This window comes from Argentina silus, assembly GCF_951799395.1.
Source record: "Argentina silus genome assembly, chromosome: 16".
NCBI lineage: Eukaryota > Metazoa > Chordata > Actinopteri > Argentiniformes > Argentinidae > Argentina > Argentina silus.
In genome coordinates, this window is record NC_139670.1 from 16506901 (window position 1) to 16527833 (window position 20933).

The 20933-nt window shown below is 42.9% G+C and overlaps 1 protein-coding gene across 1 annotated transcript in view; it reads left to right on the forward strand.

The window, feature by feature from the left end:
- Positions 1 to 20933, forward strand: part of bicc1 (BicC family RNA binding protein 1) — a 50412-nt gene that overhangs the window by 3189 nt on the left and 26290 nt on the right. Inside the window, exons 2-5 of the mRNA XM_083687363.1 lie at positions 3674 to 3720; positions 12127 to 12196; positions 19507 to 19586; positions 20298 to 20456. Of these exons, the coding sequence (XP_083543489.1) occupies positions 3674 to 3720; positions 12127 to 12196; positions 19507 to 19586; positions 20298 to 20456 (356 nt within the window). The remainder of the gene's footprint in view (positions 1 to 3673; positions 3721 to 12126; positions 12197 to 19506; positions 19587 to 20297; positions 20457 to 20933) is intronic.

A 20933-nucleotide genomic window follows, 5' to 3' on the forward strand; every position in this document is an offset into this window, starting at 1 on the left:
TTTGTTTTGCGCTGGATAAAAAGCTGAGCGCAGGAAGTGAGTGCTGGCGAGGAATGTGCTTGAGGCCGGCCCCTCCACTGGATAGGAGCCTAGGGAAACACAACTCTTGCCGTTCAGAGGTGAACCGTGTCTCTCTCCTCAAGCACCCCCTCGCAGAGTTAAGTCACTGCATGGTCCAGTGTGTGTGTGTGTGTCTGTGTCAGGGTAAACATTAAAAGAACTTTGGCTAAGTAGATATTCTCTCTGACCTCAAAATGTAATACACCTCAGATAGCATTTGTGTTAGTTGTCTTTTGTTTTGTTTTTCTACACAGTAGAAACACAAAAGACTAGTTCTTGTTAATACAATAGTAATACAGTCATTGTTAGTTTTACCATAGATTTACCGAACAGCCGAAGTTCATTAGCTACAGTATATGGTTGTGTGAGCCTGGAGGAAGCTCAGTTGCTTGTATTGATACGGTCTGAGGACCATTACGGAGGAGTGGGCGTACAGTTCCCAGTGTTCACAGTGCATAATTCACTGCAGCTGCTGTGAGACTGGGGTTTGAATAATGCTCGCTCTGACCAGAAACACTGTTATGACAGGAGAGGAGACAGAACGGGCCTTACACCAGAGTCGTTTTCCAACGTATATCCAAGTCAAGTCAAAGTCAGAGAAACATGCTATCATGTTGCTGCATGTCCCCACTTTTATCACTTTTCATCCCAGTCATCTTCCAGTATGATTTGACCTATTTTTGCAGTAACCCGCCAGTATCATTTAGTCTCTAGACCCTTGATATCCTGCCTGGTTTATGGGTGGTGTGTAATTGTCTTTATTCAAGATGAAGGAATAGAATGTTACTAAAATGGCGATTCAAATGTTGTGTTTGAGACACAGACAGTCCTGTTTAGATTGGCCTGCACATTTATTTGTGCTAATGATTTCTTCTTCCGAGAAAACATCCATCTCTCAGAGGATGGTTATCAGACCTGTGGACATTCTCTCAGTGTGAGTCACATACACAGTTTGAACAACAGATCCTAGAACTAGTCTGAGTCTGGAGTATGCACAGAGATTCTGTATTGATATGCTTCATGCAGAGATTTTGTACTGTGAAGACTCTGTAACGTAACAATATAGCACAACGTTCATTGATAATCCATTCATAAACAATTTATAAGTCGTGCGCAGGTGATTATTGCTAGCTGAGTATTCCAGAATGTATAACAACTTCCAAGCGTTTATAGTGGAATATTCATGAAGGTTATTACAAAGTGTTACTACAGTAGAGACTCTCCAGTCTCTTAAGCCTCTCTGTCTGAGGAGAGACCGCCAACCCAGTTACTGCTGCTGGAGAAGGAGGAGTGTACCAGTTACTTTCCCTAAGCTTAAGGTTTCCTGCCAAGTCGTGCGTAGGAGGAACTCCTACTGTACCACCAGGCCTGGGAGGCTGCAGTAGACACTATCTCCATGATAGTGGGGTTCACTTGAAAGGCAGGCTAACATGTGCCTGACATGTCAAACACGATCAACCTCAAATTCAGCTATTTTCTACAAGCTGCAGCATTGTTGTTGGCATGAAGATATTCTGCACCATGAAACTATGTTTCAATAGTCATATTATATTGTGTTGTATGATTTGACTTGACCTTTTTTTAATGAGTCATTGGTAAGGAGATTCAAGACAATATTCAAGGTTTTTAGTCGATGTCACGTTTATGTTAAGCTAGCTCATAAACTATAAATATTGTCTGGAGCCTTTACACTGTGCCTTTTCTCAAGCCTGGTTGTGTGGAGCGTTTTAAGTTGGTAATGTGTGATGTATTTAACTGGCAAGTGGATTTAAAAAACCACTGGGGCATGCACTGCACTGTATACATTATGCAACCTTTCCATTACAGCTGATGACATACCAGGCAGCGATTATAAAGTCAGCATATCCAGTTCTGTTGAAGCCCAACTGAAGTGGAACATTACACACATATGCAAGTTTGTTTTAGCGTTACCAGGCAACAAGAGACACTCATTCCTGTAGCAGTCCGTAGATGTAGTGAATCAATCAAAACATCTGGGAATCTGGATCGCTTGATTTTATCCCTCTGTCATCGTCATCCCCCTGTTTTGCCACCTCTACACATACAGAAATTGTTATGAAGTTATAGATTCTTGAAGATGCACTACGGAAGTGTGATAGCTAATTGTTTAGGCATACCTCAAATGTTTGCTTGAGTGTATGGTTATCATGAGCTAATATCAATCCATTTCTTGGCTACACAATCCTTAAATGTTGGCTTACAAACATTTGCAAATTAAGTTTATGCTCATGGGCATTAGGACGTGTGCCCCTTTTTTACCGACAAGATTATTTCAGGGCATTTCTGACTATTTAAAGGACGTCTTTTGGCTCAAGAGCATCCCTAGAAGCAAGATAATCCATGATGTAAATTTAAACAATGACTGTGATGTACTGTACAGCAGGGGAGGCTGGCGGAGGTAGAAATCGGAGGAGGAATTGTATGAACCCACCACCAGATGGTCTATACTAATGCTGAGTCGATACCAATGCTTGTCAGAGCATTCAGTCACATTCTATTTCATATGGGATGTTGCAATGTTTTTTTAAGCCATGACAAGCACCGCTCTTTTTCTTTACACCCCTTTTGGTTTTCACAGGCATCTATTCTTGGCACCTGTAGCAACCCGAGGCTCTCCTTGCCTTACACATTAGAAATAGAGCTCGTCTGCAGAGGCTGAGTTTCACCAGCAAATCACGGCAATCAAAACTCCATCCTTGTGAACGTTTTTATTGCCTCCAATTAGGTCTATAATTAGTTCTACCACCACCACCACTACCACCACCCCCCCACCCTGGAAGTGGGACACGCTGGCATCTGTATCCTTACAGGATGAAGTAGGAAAACAAGGGCCCGACTTAGTAAGGAAGGTTACAAATTGGTTACAAATCATCGTCAAGGGTTGTTGTTTATAGAGAAGTGTTGCACTGGGAATGATCTGCGTCAGAAGGCCATTAGTGATGTGCTTGTAATTTTACGTCGTTATAGTCAGTCTGACTCTGCCAGCATTCTGTGTGGTGTTGTGTGACTGACAGAAATTGGACATTCGTCTTCGTACGTGATCTTTCAGTTGATCTATTCCCCTGGTGTGTGCTAGCGTGATGCTTTTGTTGGCACGTTCGTCTCAGTGAGAGCGTTTATTTAGCTCATCTTGCGCCAAGCTCAAACCCACGTGGATCCAGAGTGTTTGTCTTTCGGTCGCTTTTTAAAGTAATTTGATCCCTGATCAATTTGAGCAGAGGAGGCAATGAGGGAGGAGGACGGATGTGGAAGGAACACGGAGACTAGGACATCGGGTGGAGAAATATCATTTTTTTTAATAAGCAAACAGCTCTTCGGTGCTACACAGATTAATTGTATTACTGATTTGTAATGCATAGAAAATATTGCCATGGAAGTTATGCTGGACAATGATGTGATGATCAAAAGCAGATTTGTGAGGTGAACTGATACTGTAAGCATTTATCCCCATGCATAAGTAGCTCATAAAGTTTAACATCTGTTTCTCTGGTAGCCTTTCATATGAGTGTCCTTGTCTGTCATGGTCAAGTAGATACAGTGTATCAGAGACGTGTTTAATGTTGAAAATGTCTTCTTCTTATTCTTTCTGCAGCTGCCACAGAGGGGAGAGTGAACGGAGGGGAGGATTTCTTTCAGAAGGTAAGATCATCACTTTCTCCGATCCAGGACTGCTCTTGTACTCAAACAGTACCGTTGGGATAGTACGAAATAAGTCAAAGACCCTTAATGACATGTATAAATATACAGACCAGGGTGAGCTTGAACATTTAAACAGGTGATCAAACACATATATTTTCATGCCTCAGCAGAATTATTAAACTAGTTTGATTACTCTGTTGTTATAAGTGGATAGATGTCATTCTGTTATTTTTGAACCCCTTATAGGTTAACCCCTATTGTGTTCCTGGTTGACCCTGATTGGGTCTTGGAAAGTTCATGTACAGTAGTATAGAAGTATTGTTCTTATTGGATGAGCTAAGGAGAACACACGTTGCCAGTGTCAACGTGGGGAAATGGTACAGTAAGCAGCCCTGTGGTAGTGATGAAAGACTGTAGCCACCACAGCCACCACCCACCACACACACACACACACACACACACACACACACACACACACACACACACACACACACACACACACACACCACCTCCATATCCTTAAGAAAACCTGACTTTTCTGCTGATGTCCAAAGAAAACGCCTTCAAAATAAACACTACTTCAAGAAAGCAATATGTCAATTTCACCGAAAAATCCAACACATGTTGAAGTTATTCCTTTTCTCTAAACCTGAAATGTAAGGGAAAATAAACCGATGTGCTAAAAGTGGTCGGTCTTCTTAGCCACGGCTTAGCTTTCTCCATGAGGATATCTCCTGCTGCTACTCTCAGTCCATTGGCCTTGGGAGTGTTTGAACTCTGGGGATTGTAGTCCATACCGAAGCACAGGAATGTCAACGTTAGCTTTTCAAATAAATATCTTCCACCGCGTCATGTCCAGTATATTTACCATTGTCAGTTGAATTAGGAGAGAGCAAGATATACCGAAGGATAGAGTCTCTCTGGTGTGTAATTATATATTTCCAGTGGGTTACAGTTAGTAGGTTAGAGATTCTCAAACCTTGATAATCGAGGCCACTGTGGGCTGCACTGGACCATACTAATGTTGAAAATAGATTTATCTAAACAGTCTGTCAAAGAATGTGAAATGAGAACAGACCCAAAGACATTAACAAATTAGAGTTAAATGTTTTAATAAATGATTCAAGCTAGATTTTTTCCTTTTTACATTGAACATGAAACCGTAGTTAAGCTCCTCTACCTCGATTTTGAGTTTCTGTGTGCTTTGGCAATAGTATTTTACAAACAGACTGAGCAACGGCAAGAGGATAATCAATCATTTCACACACACACACACACACACACACACACACACACACACACACACACACACACACACCTCAGACGGTCGAGTGCTCAAGCTGTTTTAGGAAAAGTATACAGCACTTTATCTGCTGACTCAGCACCTTGGGTCATTTTTGAGTCTAAAGCCACGATACCAGATAGCTGGAATTACCTGTGTTTTCAATGACAACAGTATCTGCCCTGTCTGTCATACGGCGGCCTCTCCAAGGCCAAGGCGGTGGCCATACTGCGAGCCTGCACAATGGTGGGATTCAGTTTTTTCTCCCATGTTTACGTTCACCGTGTGAATCGAGATGAGGTCTGCATTTGAGACTGAAACTCCACAGGGTAGAAACCAAACCCGCTGGTTGACAGAGACTCAGTCTCAAGTCTATTTTCTCAATTCATCTTACATTCCCTCTCAGTCCAGTGTGTGTGTGTGTGCGCGTGTGCATGTGTGTGTGTGTGCTCGTGTTGCTCACGTATTAGAAGACTGAACAGTGGTGACAGTGTGGTTTACCAGACTTTGTTTCTCTGAGTTCATATTTCACATAGAACAAGGGTCCAGGTTTTACCAATCACATTTCTTTTTTGAAATACAAAAATAATTAGGAGTAACATGAGTTTTCAACGCTCACCTACTCTTGAATGCTTGATGATTCTTCTAGTGAATCAACAGACGTACTGTATTGCCCTGCACTAACTCAGGTGATTGTGGCTGAACCATTGTGGTTGAGTGTGGCAAATGTCAAGTCAAGTCAAGTCAAAGTTTATTGGTCATATGCACAGAATACAGGTTGTAAACTCTACCATTAAATGCTTACTTTGTAAGCTTCCTCTAAAGAGTGCAGTGATATTACAAAAGTAAAAATAACAACAATAGACAATGACTTAAGGCGCAATAAGAGTACTAAATCGATAACAATATTTCAAGTATAAGTAGCAATAATTAGCAGTCAGGCAGGAGAGCATTTGAGATAGTTAGGAAGTATACAATATACAGTATGAACTATGAAATGTGCTATGTCTGTAATATGACAGTATGGTCCGTAGACTTCCCAGTCCAAAGTAACTTTATTTTTATCCCAAACTCTTGTTTATCATCCCATGGAGATGAGTTGTAAACCAGGAGTTATTCGTCACCAGGGTGCGTTATGGGAAATAGGAAGAAGGTAATGAGAAACGTGTGGGATGAAAATCAGTGGCTTCGTTAACGAGCTGCTTTGGGGCTGAGTACAGAGATGGCTCATAAACACAGGGGCTGGAATTACTGTCCCATTCTGGGAGGCAAGGAACGAAGCTGCTCTCAATCAGGCAGCTTATGTGAGAACGATCCAGTGCGTGTGTGTGTTTGTGTGTGTGTGTGTGTGTGTGTGTGTATGACGGTTGAAACGTGTTGTCAAGGAACATTTTATAACAATTTCGATTGCCGCAAGATGAGTGGGATGTTTGTGAACTGACTGCATAAATTCCTAAGATCACACACTAGTCACAGTGGATATACTTGTGAGCAATATGTATGTCTATGCTTGTGAGAGATATATGGTATGTTCCGTTGGTTCTTTTATAACCAAGTTACAAGTGCATTATAATAGTATACCTTATACTGTAAGTCATTTCTGTACAGTAATCGACGGTGTTCAGGTTTGTAAACACATGCCAGGTAGAAGCAAAATGGCGAGCATTGTACCACCATGTCCCTGTCATGATTTAATCTTCTCATCTAACGCCGATGGCTTAGGTTTTAAATGGCCGTGCAATCCAAGATGCCTCACATATCCCTCATTAATATCCTGCTGATTTACATGCAGGTACAGACAGTACTGCCAGACAAGGCTAGAAGCCAGTGTCTGTTCAGCTTTACAAGACTGCTTTGTTGTCAAAGACCAGCTGTCTCGTATTTAATTTGGGTATTAACCAATGGCAAGTGTTGATTGCAAAGTTAACAACCGATGTGTGAATGTTGGAGATGTTAGCATCAAGAATGTTAACATTTGGCAGGCAGAGAAGGAGACCGCAAAATGAAGCATCATTCTGCTTTTACGTCAACAGCACGCCAAAGCAGCCTGTTTTTGAGAGTATTAGGTTTTTGTTTTTTTTCTCGACGCACCTTAAAGTCCTGCGCTCATGGAAACTTTTACTTGGATCATTTCCTCCTCTGCCTTTTCCTCCCACACACACACGACTATGCCACACTGGACACAGAACAAGGACTGTGAAGTCACCTTCCCCGTTGTGTCAAGCACGGATGAATCCTTGGGCCTCGAGTATGAGGGAGGCCTGCATGTGTTTGAGATTCCCAACCATTACGGAACACATCTCCAGTGACACAGATCATATGGAAGTACTCTCCGCACCCTTTTAGAGTAATTCCCCTCCCCCGCATCAGTATAGGCCTAACAGATGACTTGCCTAGTTCTGCGCTTACTCACTGTCTGTCTGCTTTCCGCTCCAGAGCTACAGTATAACGATGTGTTCTGGCTCTTGGGTTATTTTTGACCCGCCATCCTCAACCAAACAGTGTGGTTCCCAAAACAATTGTAAGGGATTTTCCCAATGTCAGGGTGTGTGATGACCAGGGTGTGTGTATTTTTTTTCTCTTTCCCTTTGCTGTGTAAAATCTTTGCTTGACTCGCTGTGTAAACCTTAAATGTTATGATGCATTGTGCTGGACCGGTCCCATAAACTGTATACTCTTCAGTCCTCAGTTTAGCTTTATTGAATTCCTTTAGCATTAAGTTAGCATTAAATTAATCTCCTGCCTCAGACCATCTGAGTTGAACTTGTTGTAAACAACGCCAATGTGAAATATGATCACCGATCAACCCTGGGGCCAAGGCCGGAGATTCCACTTCTTTTAATTTGGGGGAGAACAATACTGCCTTGTGCCTGAACTGAATCAGATCAGCATCACGTATCAATTTACATATGTTTGAAGGAACTTTATCAAAAGAACATGTGCTGGGGGAGTTAAAAATAGCAAGGCAGCAAATTCCCCCTGAATCATCAATGAATTAAGTCAAAACAACTTAGCTCATGGACTCCCGTGTCTTGTAATGTTGGTGATTATTGTAGCAGAGGCTGGCGTAGCCACGTTTATTGCTATGGTCGTTATGGGTCTGAATCAGGACTCACAAATGCTACATGCTACTATGTTGGCTGTAGCTAACTAGTTTATGGGTGTATGTCTGTGTGACTGTTTTTTTTCTACTCTATCATAGCATTGCGTCTTACAGTAGCTATGTGAGTTATGGGTATTATATGAGAAAGTATGCCTCATCCGAGAGGGAAGCCAAGCCGTGGGCGCTGGCCACTTAACCATATGTCTGTTATTATGACGGTGTAGATTTGACAAAAAGGTTATTTTGGACTCTCTCTTTGTTAGTCACAAAGTGCATTACAGAGCACAGCACTGGCTTGAGGGAAAAGAGCTACTGCAAGTCATCTGCCATAGGAGGCCATGATAAGGACTGCAACAATGTGTGTGTCATATACTGTAGGTGATTCACTTTGACCTTACACTAACAGTCCACTAAGTACTGTGGTGGCTAACTGTGTTGGCTAAGTCTCCTTAGCTCTGTATCAACCTTCCTACTTTATAAATGAAAAAAGAATCCCATCCCTCCGTTTCATATAATCCTCCGATTAAAAAACTGCCCAGGCCAACAAGCTTTTAAGCCCCTTTTTCTATTTCTTTTTTTTCTTTTTTTACTTTTCCTCCTGTTGATATGCAAGAATGTTTGGGAAAGAAACATGTTGTTTCTGTTTCTTCGTCTGTTTAGGCTTGTTGCGATTTTTGGGAGATGGATCCAAAATACCAGTTTGTTGTTTTCTAAAGAACATAGACTAGATCCAGGAAAACAGAGAGAGATTATTTGGTGCTGGCTCCCTCTAAGGAGCTGGCATTTCCTCTCTCATCCCTCTAGATGTAGAAACTCAGAGTCAGTAACTGTGGATCCTTTGTCTTCATCGAACTCTCGATTGAGGTTATACCCAATCTCTGTGTCTTGAAGCTACAATACCATCTGTGCATTCCATATTTCACTGCTTTATGAGCGGTTATCGATAATGTCACCCATTTCAGCTATTTGTGGACTGATACTCTGATGAATAGGCTACTGTCCACTGGTGCATCATCACCTTTGAAGGTACACTCTTAAACTCTTACCAAAAAAGGGTTCCGTTTGTCTCTGTAGGGGCACCCTCTGAAGAACCCTTTTGGGTTCCAGGTAGAACCTTTTGGGTTCCATGTTGAACCCTTTCCACAGAGGATTCTAAATGGGACTCCAAGGGGTCTACATGTAACCCAAAAGGGTTCTTCAAAGGGTGCCGCTACAGGAACAAAAGAAGAACCCTTTTTTCTAAGAGTGTAGGAGAACTTTCACTTTGACATTATTATTTGGACACTGTATTTCCAATGATATCGTTATGTACCTACAAAGATGACCTAATGTTGATCAGAAACTGGTTGTCATCAGCCTAAGAGAGACAGACATCCTTGTGTTACACACTGATGGGAAGATACAAGACAACACACATGCATTCACAGTTGTTGAGAACCTTTTCTTGACGCTCTTCCACAGCGACCTCAGTGTGTTTCAAAGGCCCCAGCTGAAGCAACAGCATGAGTCTGGTGCTCTTTTCACATTGTTGTAATTGCGTTGAGATCTGTGTGTGTGTGTACTGGACTGTATGTACCCTGGCCCAGTGAAGTCAGGTGGTATGACTCTGGTAGTCTGAGAAGGAGCAGCTGCACCACTACACAGTGGGAACAAGGCAGGATGCAGGTGCCAAACCAGTCTCTCTCAGTATGGTGCTTGCCAAAGATGTTGTGTTTTTACATTATATAAAGCAAAGGTTACTATCAATCAAATTCCTCTTTCCAACAGAATGACCTGACTTTCAAAAACTGATATCATGTCTCTTATTGATGTACAGATTTGCGACATTGCAACTACAGTATTACTATATATCAATGTGGTCAAGTATATGGTCAAATCTTGGATATCCAGGTCGCCCTAACAAAAGGTTTCCACAAGGGTCCTACCTCAAGGGTCTTACCTCGTTAAATAAATGACAAAGAAGTTAAGAAATGTATGCTTCACAACATTACTGCACATTCCATGTCACCACCATCACACTTTTGCAGTGTGTCAATACATTTTGGCGGTCAGCTTGTTAAAGAGAGGCTACCGGATCATCACAACTATCTCTGTATTTTTTAAACCTCTCGATTTGAGGGTAAATGTACAGTTTGTAGAAATGTAATCTATGTACTAAATCACTGTTTTACCTCAATTAGCCACTTAATCTCTAGTTTATCAGCGGCAACATTTTGAAGCGGCAGTACTGCTCAGTTTCACTTTTTAGTTTGGCTTGAGTTCCCTTGGCTTGGGCTCCGTGGAATGCCCACACACACGCATCACACACACAGACTGCAGGTCACGCAGCAGAGAACTGTAGGCTGAAATTATACAAATGATGCCGAAGTGTCTCTTTAAGTAGTCATAGCTATGATATGCGGTTAAGGCTGCTTCACATAACCTCTTAAGTGAATGAAAAAGGTGATGGGAATCGGTCAGGAATACCAGGCAGGCTATATTAAATGGGTGAGTTAATTTGTACAAATATTACAAAAGCGTCGGATAACACGTCATAAAACACAAACGGCTGCATAAGCCCTCCAGAGGCGTGTGTGGTCTGTTTTAAAATGTCATTCTCCTTGCCACCGCGTTGCCAAAAACAGCATTAACTATGAATAGAATAGCGTGCACATAGGGTGAGAAAGTTGGAACGGAGCCAAAGTCATTAACAAGAATGTCATACAGCCAGTTGGAGTTCTCACACACCTAATTGATAATGGATTGTTTGATTATGTGTTGAGGAAATGGTAGAATGGCAGTGAAGTATACATTGATTAGGATCTAAGAGAGGTGCCATGTCACTTTACTGATGACTCTCCCTCCTGGAATGTTTTCACCCTGGGTTGAGCCAGGCCTCCTGAGGCCCTGAAGCAGAGTATGTCAAGTGCACTGATGGGAACCCAAGCAAAAGCAATGGGTAGAGTTATAGTGACTGACTATACAGTTCAGTAGGACTGCGGTTACCTGGTTTCAACTGGTACCAATTAAACACTCAGTGAGAGACTACTAAATCTTGTATTGGTCGAGTTCATTTGTAATGCTGACCCAATGCATTTTTTCTGTCTCTGTAAAGAACCCCTTGTTTCCCAGACTGGAACCGGGTAGCTAGGTGTTGTTGTAAATGTTTCACCTCAGATTGTTTTCATTGGGAGCCATGGAACTGCTGCAGCTGAACCTATGTTAGAGAGGGTGTATAGACCTAGTGAATGGACAGCTCGGGCACATTTCAGCCAAATTAGAGCAGTGTCAGAGTGGCAAATGAACAAACCTCTGACTTGCTTGTGAGAGGAGTAATGGTATGGTAATGAACCATCTGCCCTATAGAATGTGCCAATAATGTGTTGACTGTAGTGACCAGGGAAGTTAATAAAATGTATAACTTCCCAAAGAAAAGTTTTGAGTTGTGATTCAATTTGCATTGATTTAAAATAAGTGTCTTTTTTTATACTATTTGACATTTCCATAATGCTTCTGCTCCTTGACAAAAGAAGAAAGGTTGCATTTCTTCTCTTCTTGTCGTTTACTCTTTAATTCAGTTTTTCGCTATTTGATTGCTCATAAAGGTCGAGTAGGCTTTTTATTTTATTTTATGAAAGGCTCTCTGTACTTTCCGTGGTGAACACAAAGGGAGAAATCTCCAGAGGAATGTAGACTTTTCTTTTAAGTCCAATTTATGGGTAATTAGTGGTTGGTTATTAATCACAGTTTCAGCATCAATGCTCTTGACTTGGTAGTCAAATGTCAGAAATCTACTCAATGGAATGTGCTACCTGACTCAGTAACTGTAACGCCTGTTTTATTAGTGAGTAGGGAACTGTCACTGTGAAGACCAGATGGGTCTGCATTAATGTGATTTTTAAAAATTGTTTTCTATGTTAAATCTTCTCAGTTGTTCTCTTACCATGTTATGTTAATCCTCAGCATTATATTTATAGTCCAGTAAACATTCATGGTTGTAAAATGTAAGTAGGATTTGATCTAATTGCTGTATATCTTCCAGGTTATGGAGGAAACAAAGACTCAGATTGCTTGGCCTTCTAAACTGAAGATCGGTGCCAAGTCCAAGAAGGGTAAGAAAGAGCCTCTGTTTCCCTCATCAAGGCTGTCCTCTAGTGAATGTGTTTGATGGATTTAGAAGGGAGATGTACTGTATTCTCCAGGTATCCTGGAGCCTAACGGGCCCCTTTCTGATGGAAATAACTAATGCTCAACATTTCCTTGATAATGGCACTCTGAAGCAGAACATATGCAGTTAAGAGGATCTTAGTAAGTTGCTCCTACAATGCGTATATACATATTTAGTAATGCTGCAATTACTCAAAGTGTGTTGTGACAGAGTGATTTGGTAATTGTTTTGTATTGACATTGTAATGGAGTTGAGTGTTTCTTGCACTTGCACTTTCTATTGTGATGCACATTCATATCATTTGCCGTTTCCACAGACTTCAATATTGTCATCTGAATGCCTTGAGGGGGTGCTAGTGTACCTTGTCTCTCAGATCCGGAATCCTCTCAGACTGGCACCCGAACACACCGGTCCAGAAAGCAAAGGGCTCAGTTCCATCCAGATGACCAAGTCTGATCAATAAGCGAAAATTGTGTTTAAAAAAGCCAATAGCTTGACCACAACAGGCACTTTTCCTGTCATAAGCTTTTAAATGTGTATAGAAATGGCAGTAGCCTAGACAATGTACAACACAAGTCTCAAGGTTTACATCTGTTTCTTCAATGTGAGTCTATGAAAGTTCATGTCTGTCACCACCGAGCTGTTTGCGTTCGGCCGGTGCCGAGGTCAAAGGTTATTCAAATCCTGGCCCACGGTTGTGTTTGTTGGCGGGCGGCTGCGGGGCATTGCCTAAACCGAGAAGAATGTTACATAATGCTGAGCAGTTATCTTGTGACTGAATGCAGCAAACATCTTGGCTCATTAGAGATGGAGAACACATGCGTAGCGCTGACATGTAGGTACCACCATCCACTAGCTCTGAGGGGTCCATGGGGAATAGATGCTTCCTGCCTGTCTTTCTACCATGGATTACTGCAGTGAACAGTGCTGACCTCTGCACTTTTGCGGGACATATGCAATTTATCTTATGACCGTCGCAGTCATCTATCCAGTGCTGTTGCTGTTTTGCTTTAATGTTTAAGAATGATTATCTGTCAAGCAATCTTTATGTTCAGTATACTCAATAAGAAGGGCATTTTTCATGTCATTTCGTTTTTTTATAGTGTAGTTTTCCCAAAAACTCATTCATCTGCTTCTGGAGTTACCAGGACACATTCCATTCCGTAACAATCCGAGGTGTCGTAGCTGTGAGAGATCTCGTCTTTCCTGTTATCAGAACAGTTTGTCTGTTTTGCTCATCTGACATTAAAAGCTAATTCAGATAAGCCAGCAGCAGCTGTCATTCTGCAGAGCAATAAGCATCTCCAGAGAGCAATGATTTGAAACATACAGTAGCCACTGTCTGTCTGTCTGTCTGTCTGGTCCTCCTTTCATTGATTTTTTTAAACCTCAATTGCATTCAGTCACAGTGACTGTGCGCCTATGTTCATTTTCAATTTAGCATAATTACTTTTATTCATATTGACAAGGGTGTTTCAGCAATGAGAGACACCTTTCGAAATAAGTTAATTTGCCATGGGTCATGTCAGAATAGAAGAGATTAATGCAGCCAAGTACGTCATATAGAAGAAGTTGTCTTTTACAATAATGACCTGTTGAGTGACTGACTTCTCCTTGAAGAACTTTAGCAAATTCATTCTGCTCTACATCCTCCTCATCATCATCAACACCATCATCATCATCACCACCATCTTCATCATCACCACCATCATCGTCACCACCATCATCATCACCACCATCAACAGCACCACCATTACCATCACCACCATCTTCATCATCATGACCATCATCATGACCACCATCTTCATCATCACCATCATCATCACCACCATCAACATTATCATCACCACTGTCATCACCACCATCATCATCACTCCCACCATCATCATCATCACCATCATCATAGCAGTATCTTCTTCCCATTGACCAAGACCCTGAGGTTATCCAAGACCATATTTGATGGACAATCAGCCCTTCCAGTCTCAGCCCATAAACCTGAAGAGAACCTGGCTGACATTTCGCCTGCCATTTCCTCCCTCGCTTGGCCTGGCCAATCCAATTTGGAGTCACAGATAAATCTCGCCAGTGTAGCGTGATTTACTATTGGACGAGAGCCGAATGCCCATGCTGATGTCTTTACACTGGGGCAGCAGCTGTAAAAACACACAGACCCTGGACCTCCACGCTCTGTCCTTATCTTCCTCTCCGGCACCGCGTGTCAGCCGGCTTCGCCACCGTTGCCATAGCGACCTGCTAGGTTGCTGAATCGGCCTCGGCTGCTATGCTCTCCCACCCCCCCCCCCCCCCCCCCGAGTCAAACGCTCTTCTTCAGATGAGACGGAATGCAGACCCCAAAGTTCTTCACTTTTTATTGAGACCTTTGCTCCTTTGTCAATGGTGCTTTTTTGGAACGATGCTTTCACTCTCTCCGGTTCCCAAGGAAATAAATTGCTCCCACAGACTTTGTTACAGTCTAGTTAGTGTGTGTGTTGCCTCCTGATACATGACGTGCGGGAAAATTTGTTATCGCCATGACGACAGGATCTGTTTTGGTTATTGGAATGTTGTGATTGTAAAGGTTGATTTATGGTCGCTTTTTCAGAGCTTGTCATGTTCTTATTAAGCCATCAATGCCTACATTGAGAGGGCAAAAAGTCTCATCATGAGAAACAAAACACTGACACCCCAAGTCTCCCAGAACGTCCGAGAGTCTCCCGCAAATAGGCCTCGACTTCCGCACACCCGCAGATGAGAGGAAATTCTCCTGGGGGTTCCTGGAGTTGCCTCTTCAGCAGGTGTCCTGGAATCTCCTGGAATGTCGTTTTGAGAAGTTGGGATGTCTGCAAAAAATCGTCTTTGCACCCAACCATAACCAGATCATGGTGAAGAGTTGAAGAAGAAGAATGGTCGTATAGTGAGAATAGCAGTCCACTACCAGTGTAATACCCTTGGATGACAAAAGCCAGGCGTCATATGTCCGTGTGCAGGACAAGCTGTGGTTTTTTACTAGAGTACAACTGCAATAAACATAGTATGCATCTTCCCCTGGAGGAATGGGGTTTATTTGTGTGGCAACAGGAAACTACCCTGCTCCACTTTAAAGCCACAGAATATTAATCAAGTCCTCTTCACTGGTCTTCCTCATGCAAGGGGATGTTATCAGACTAAACAAGGTCTCCCAAAAAGCAGTGTGTATCAGGGTCCAAAGTTTCCCCAAGCTATTCTGCAGTAAAGCGCCTGCTTATGGCTGTACAACAATTCAAACTATGTTGCAGAAAAACAGATTAGTTTCCTGCCTTTTTTTTTTTTTACAGAGGGCAGCCAGAGTATGGCCCAAGTTCTCCAACACAACAGGATTACTGTAGCTGACATTAATCATTACCTTCCTCAGTCAATAAGTCACTCTTTTCTCATTGTCCAATTTTTTGCTCAAGTTGTGTTTTCAAGAACCGTTAATTTTGCCAGCGTTCGTGACAGCTTCATGTTTTCCAAAGCATTTGAATATGTGCATGGTTATTAACTGTGCACAAGGTTGCATTTTCGGTTCTGTTTAATGTGCAAGATGTTGTTTCATAACATATTAATCAAAAGTCTGGCATAATTGAAACCATCAAGTTAAATGAAATGAGATGTTGGAATGAGTGTTGTATTTTAGGCTGAGGAAAATTATAGTGTATCTAAAAAATGCTATGACTCTGTTAGCTGCTATTGCTTCAGACGAATTCCCGGTCTTCTATGAAAATAACATTTGAGAGTTAGAAAATAATACACCAAACTATGGGCCTTTGCTTTTGTGAACAGTGAGCTACCTCTCCATATGCTGTATCTGGCATGCTAGCTGTTTGCGTGTGTCAACTGTTTTCTCCATTCTGTGACACAGACCTGCTGCTGCAGTGAGGCTCCTCTGGTCCCTCCTCACATGACATAATCCTCTCTTGGCCTGCTTTAGCTCCCCCTGATCCCCCAGCAGCTCCAAGCCAGGTCTCATAAAACACTCCTCTTCACTATGGCTCCTCGCGCCTTGCTAGCTCAACACTATCCCTATGTCCCTATGCACCCTTTACTCTGGAGTGTTTTTTTTTTTTTACACCTTCTAGTCAGAAGGTTCCTTACCCTGAAAGTAGTCTACGGGCCCGGAGAAACTGTTATGCAAGGTTTAGAGTTGTTTAAATAGCCACTACTAACTTCAGCTAACTTAAATCACGGCTAACAAAAAAACAATGGGAGTGATTGACGCAATTAGACAAAGTTCAATATTTGTGGCCAAATCACCTAAAAGTAACTACCAACCAAGTCAGAACAGCACTTGAGTTGGCCATGCAATTTTGAACTTTGTCTGATATTTAAAAAAAAAAAAAAAAAAAAAACTCTGAACCCTGGATTGCAGTTTCTCCTGGCCCATGGACTACTTTAAGGGTAAGGAACCATCTCACTATAAAGGTGTAAAAAGGTGAACTATCCCTTTTAAAAGCATAGGAGAAGCCGTGCTTACACCAATCTTCTGCTTTTTAAATGAATGTGGTGTAGTTGCCAAGTGCACACTTCAGGGAAAAGGGTGGAGAATGGTGACACAAGACATCTAGTTCAACACATAGCACACCCTAAAAGGCCTGTCGGGTCAGTGGTTCAGAACGCACTCACTCATGCTGTGTCCCCTATTCAGCTCTGAAACAAATACCATGGCAATGATTAATTAACGGCATTCATAATGTGAGTGTGATTTATTGTAAACATAATCATCTCATCAGAACCGGTCCCGCTGTTTCCTATTTCCCCCTCACACACACATTCCAAGAATACACGTCGTAAAAGCGCCAAAGTACTCTAAAGAAGATTTTAGTCACCATATCTTATACAGATCAACATATTCAGATGAAGTTTACAAACACAGCTGTGAGTGAGTGAGTAAGGAGTCTATATTCTACTAGATGTACTAAAAAGTCCAGATGGGGTCTGTTTTTAAAGCCTGCAGCCTTTAGCTTGATAGTGTGGAAGTGAGTTTTGCAAGGGCATGTCCTGGGGGGGGTTTTCTAGGGTCTGTTTTCCAGCTGTGCCACAGCTCCGTCAACACAGTGCCACGCATGGACCCTCTCACTGCTCATACGACCTGCTACAGGCTGTTTATACTGGGAACACTGAAACTGGGGGGGGGGGGTTAGGGTTGAGTAGCGAGGAGTTGAAAACAAAATTAAACTAGTTACACATACCGTAAATATACTTCTAGTTTGACTATCTGTCAGTATATAGGCCAAGTTACATGACAAGTGGCTAAAATGGTCGTCGTTGCATAGTTGAAGGAGTTAAAGGTAGACTCTGGGACGTGACGTCGCGCGCGCGCGAAAACAGGGCCACTTTAATCAGATATATTGTAGCGAACGAGAGCGTCCACTCGTTTCACTGACCTTCACTTTCACTTTCACTTTCTTCCTTCCGTGTCCCTCAGAGTCTTCTTTTCTGGTTCCACTCCTTAACTCGGGTTAAAGTAAACAGCTGTCTGGATATTCTACGCCCACAACTGCACAACAACATATTTGGATGCATGGGCTCTGTCTTAACACCCTCTATTCTCTAGTTTGTTCGCATCTCCGTTTTTGAAAATCTCTGGCAGCGTCGCCCCGCTCGTTTATTTTTGCTATGACATCATATCCCACAATCTACCTTTAAAAAAACACCATGAAGGAACTAGTTTGCACATACAGCAAACACACCTAAACTGCAACGTCTATCTGTCAGTGGTTGTTAAAAGAGGCCTGAAATGGTAGTTGTCAGAACGCAGGCCTACAGTAGAAACTAAAACTTTCTTAGCGCCGCTCAAGGCAATTCTTGTAGCCTTTAGTTTTTACCAAACGGACTGGCTGACCGGAGTACCGGACGGATTAAGTGCAGACTGGAAATGAGATACAGTATCCTAATCTTCAATGTAAATTACACATTAGACCGCTGTGGATTGGCCCCATTAGAATGGGGTTGCCCTGCGTGATTATATTTTTGCAGTTTATCTACGGCGTTCCAACGTGACACCACCGTTTATAGAGAGAAACCTCGAGACGGCATTGAATTAGACCGCAGAGAATGGTTACATTACATGCAATTTCAATAATGCTACTAACACTCTGGCACGGCCACAATTGTGGTGCTCTTTACAGTAAAGTGGCTAGATTGCTTGGCCTTCGCGACGATCCACATCGGAGCCAGTTCTCGCCGCAGTGTCGTTGTTCAATCAGAGCCAATAAATGTTCGGCAGCGATTTTGTGGCGAAGGAACTCACTGTTGCGTTGGACAGCGATTTAGCTGTTGCCTCTTTCCCCGCACTCTCACCCTGGCACTCAGAACCATCATTATGATTCCCCACAAGGCCGAGTAACAGCAGCACAAGCACGCATGGGAGCTAACCTCCCAGTGGGAAAACGTTTTTTACTGACTCGTTTTTCTGACTGGCGTTTTTCTGCTTTAGTACCGAGTTACCAATGTCGGCCTACTCGGTATGGACCGACTGCAATTCTTACAAAGACACTTCTGTAGTAACAGTTCGTACTGGAGTTATATTCACCTTTTGTTCTTTTCTCATTCGATATGTACAGTAGCCTCACCTCCCTCCTTCAGACTAGGTTTCAAGGTAGATGAGCCCTAAAAGGCACCATGTGCAGTCTTGAAAAAGTCTTGAGTAATGGATTTGTGCAGGGAATCTTACAGCGGGAGCGAGAGGCAGGACAAAGAGACTGTTATGGCAAGGGAGATGATTGGCAGGATGAGCTGTTTGGAATGACACTAAATATGCTGGCTTTATCCTGCCATTTCAGCCATGGATTCCTCATTACACAGTCTGCCAGAAGCCCCCAGAGCAGCTTGCATGACCCACAGTGCTGCAAGGCTTTGACTCTTAACAAGATACAGACACTCTGTGAGGATTTGAATTTAAAGGACTGTTTTCAAATCTGATGGCTCAACATAAATTACTGTGCTCTTCACAATGTTTCATATGAGAGAAATTGCTTTATTCATTTGTGTTGACATAGAGAAAACAATTAAAGGGTGAAGTCAAGGTGATGCTCACTTTACATTTGTCAGATGTGGACCGAGTTTGAGTTCTGAAAACGTCTTAAATCGTCACATTTTTTTTAAATTGGATCTCTGAGCTAAAAGTCATTTGTATCTAAAGTTATATCTCTTATTATGGGCATGCTTAGAGCAGGCTCTCGAGATAACTGACATGACTTCTCTCTCCCTTTCTCTCTCCCTCTCTCTCTCCTCCAGATCCTCACATCAAGGTCTGTGGGAAGAGGGACAACGTGAAGGAAGCCAAAGAGAGAATCATGTCTGTGCTGGACACTAAAGTGAGTAAACAGTGACACTGTGTGTGTGCATGCGTGTGTGCCTGCGTTCCACTCAAAGCATGCTCAGCAGACATCTGGGAGCAGTTGAGAAAGATTTCGCCCTCACAATAGGCCCAGCTTCAGATGCGCCACTGTGACCACTGTGGATTAGCGGAAGGGGTCTCCTTCACTGACCCGTCCCAGTGTCTGAGAGAGAGCGTAAGCCTCTAAACCCACTGAGTAGCACTGGGAACACCCCTGTTGGATGCATCCACCGCTGCGGATGGCAAACCTGGCTTCCATCTATCTCCTTTACACCCGGAAGCAGGACAGGCAGCCCATTGTGGAAGAGTGTGTGTGTGGCCGCAGCAGAGGTCAGAGGTCACCTCCATGACCCCCGTGACCAATTCTTGAGTCCACTCATAACAGATGATGTCATACATAAACAAGCTATCACAACCAGTTGTGTTTTGGGTCGTTGATGTGATGGCTGTGGGACTGTGCGTTGTGTAGTCCTTAATGTCTTATAACCCTCTTTGTTGTCTTTAAAGTTACCATTCCGGTCAATTTGGCTGTTCAATTTCACCCTCCAACCTCTACATCAAAGGCTCACATTGTAGCGGTTGAGCTTGAGCCTCGTCCACTGTTTCCCGACATATAAAACTGAAAATTTGATTGTGGTGTTGATTTGAATCAGGAGTCAGAGGAATGCCTCTCTCTTTCCCCTCCTAGAGCAACCGTGTGACGTTAAAGATGGACGTGTCCCACACGGAGCACTCCCACGTCATCGGCAAGGGAGGCAACAACATCAAGAAGGTGATGGAGGAGACGGGATGTCACATCCACTTTCCCGACTCCAACCGCAACAACCAGGCGGAGAAAAGCAACCAGGTCTGTCTTGCTGCAACGTGTGTGTGTGTGTGTGTTGTGTGTGTGTGTGTGTGTGTGTGTGTGTGTGTGTGTGTGTGTGTGTGTGTGTGTGTGTCTGTCTGTCTGTCTGTCTGTCTGTCTGTCTGTCTGTCTGTCTGTCTGTCTGTCTGTCTGTCTGTCTGTCTGTCTGTCTGTCTGTCCAGTCAGTTTGTCTGCCTGCCTGCCTACCTACCCCTCTATCCATCTATCCGTCTGTCTGTTTGTCTGTCCGTCCACCTGTCTGCATTCTCTCTTGGCCGGGTTAGTAAACCATTTCCAGAACTGTACACAGTGTTAGGCAGACAGTGCAGTCACAGACAGACACAAGTCATATGGGTGTCTTCCATTCCATAGACACAGTCTGTCTGTTTTAGGTTTCGGTGTCTGTTTTTAGGAGGACTCTTTTGGTTTCTCATAGGTTTCAGTGCCGTTTTAGAGTAATTTTACCTCGTTGCAGGG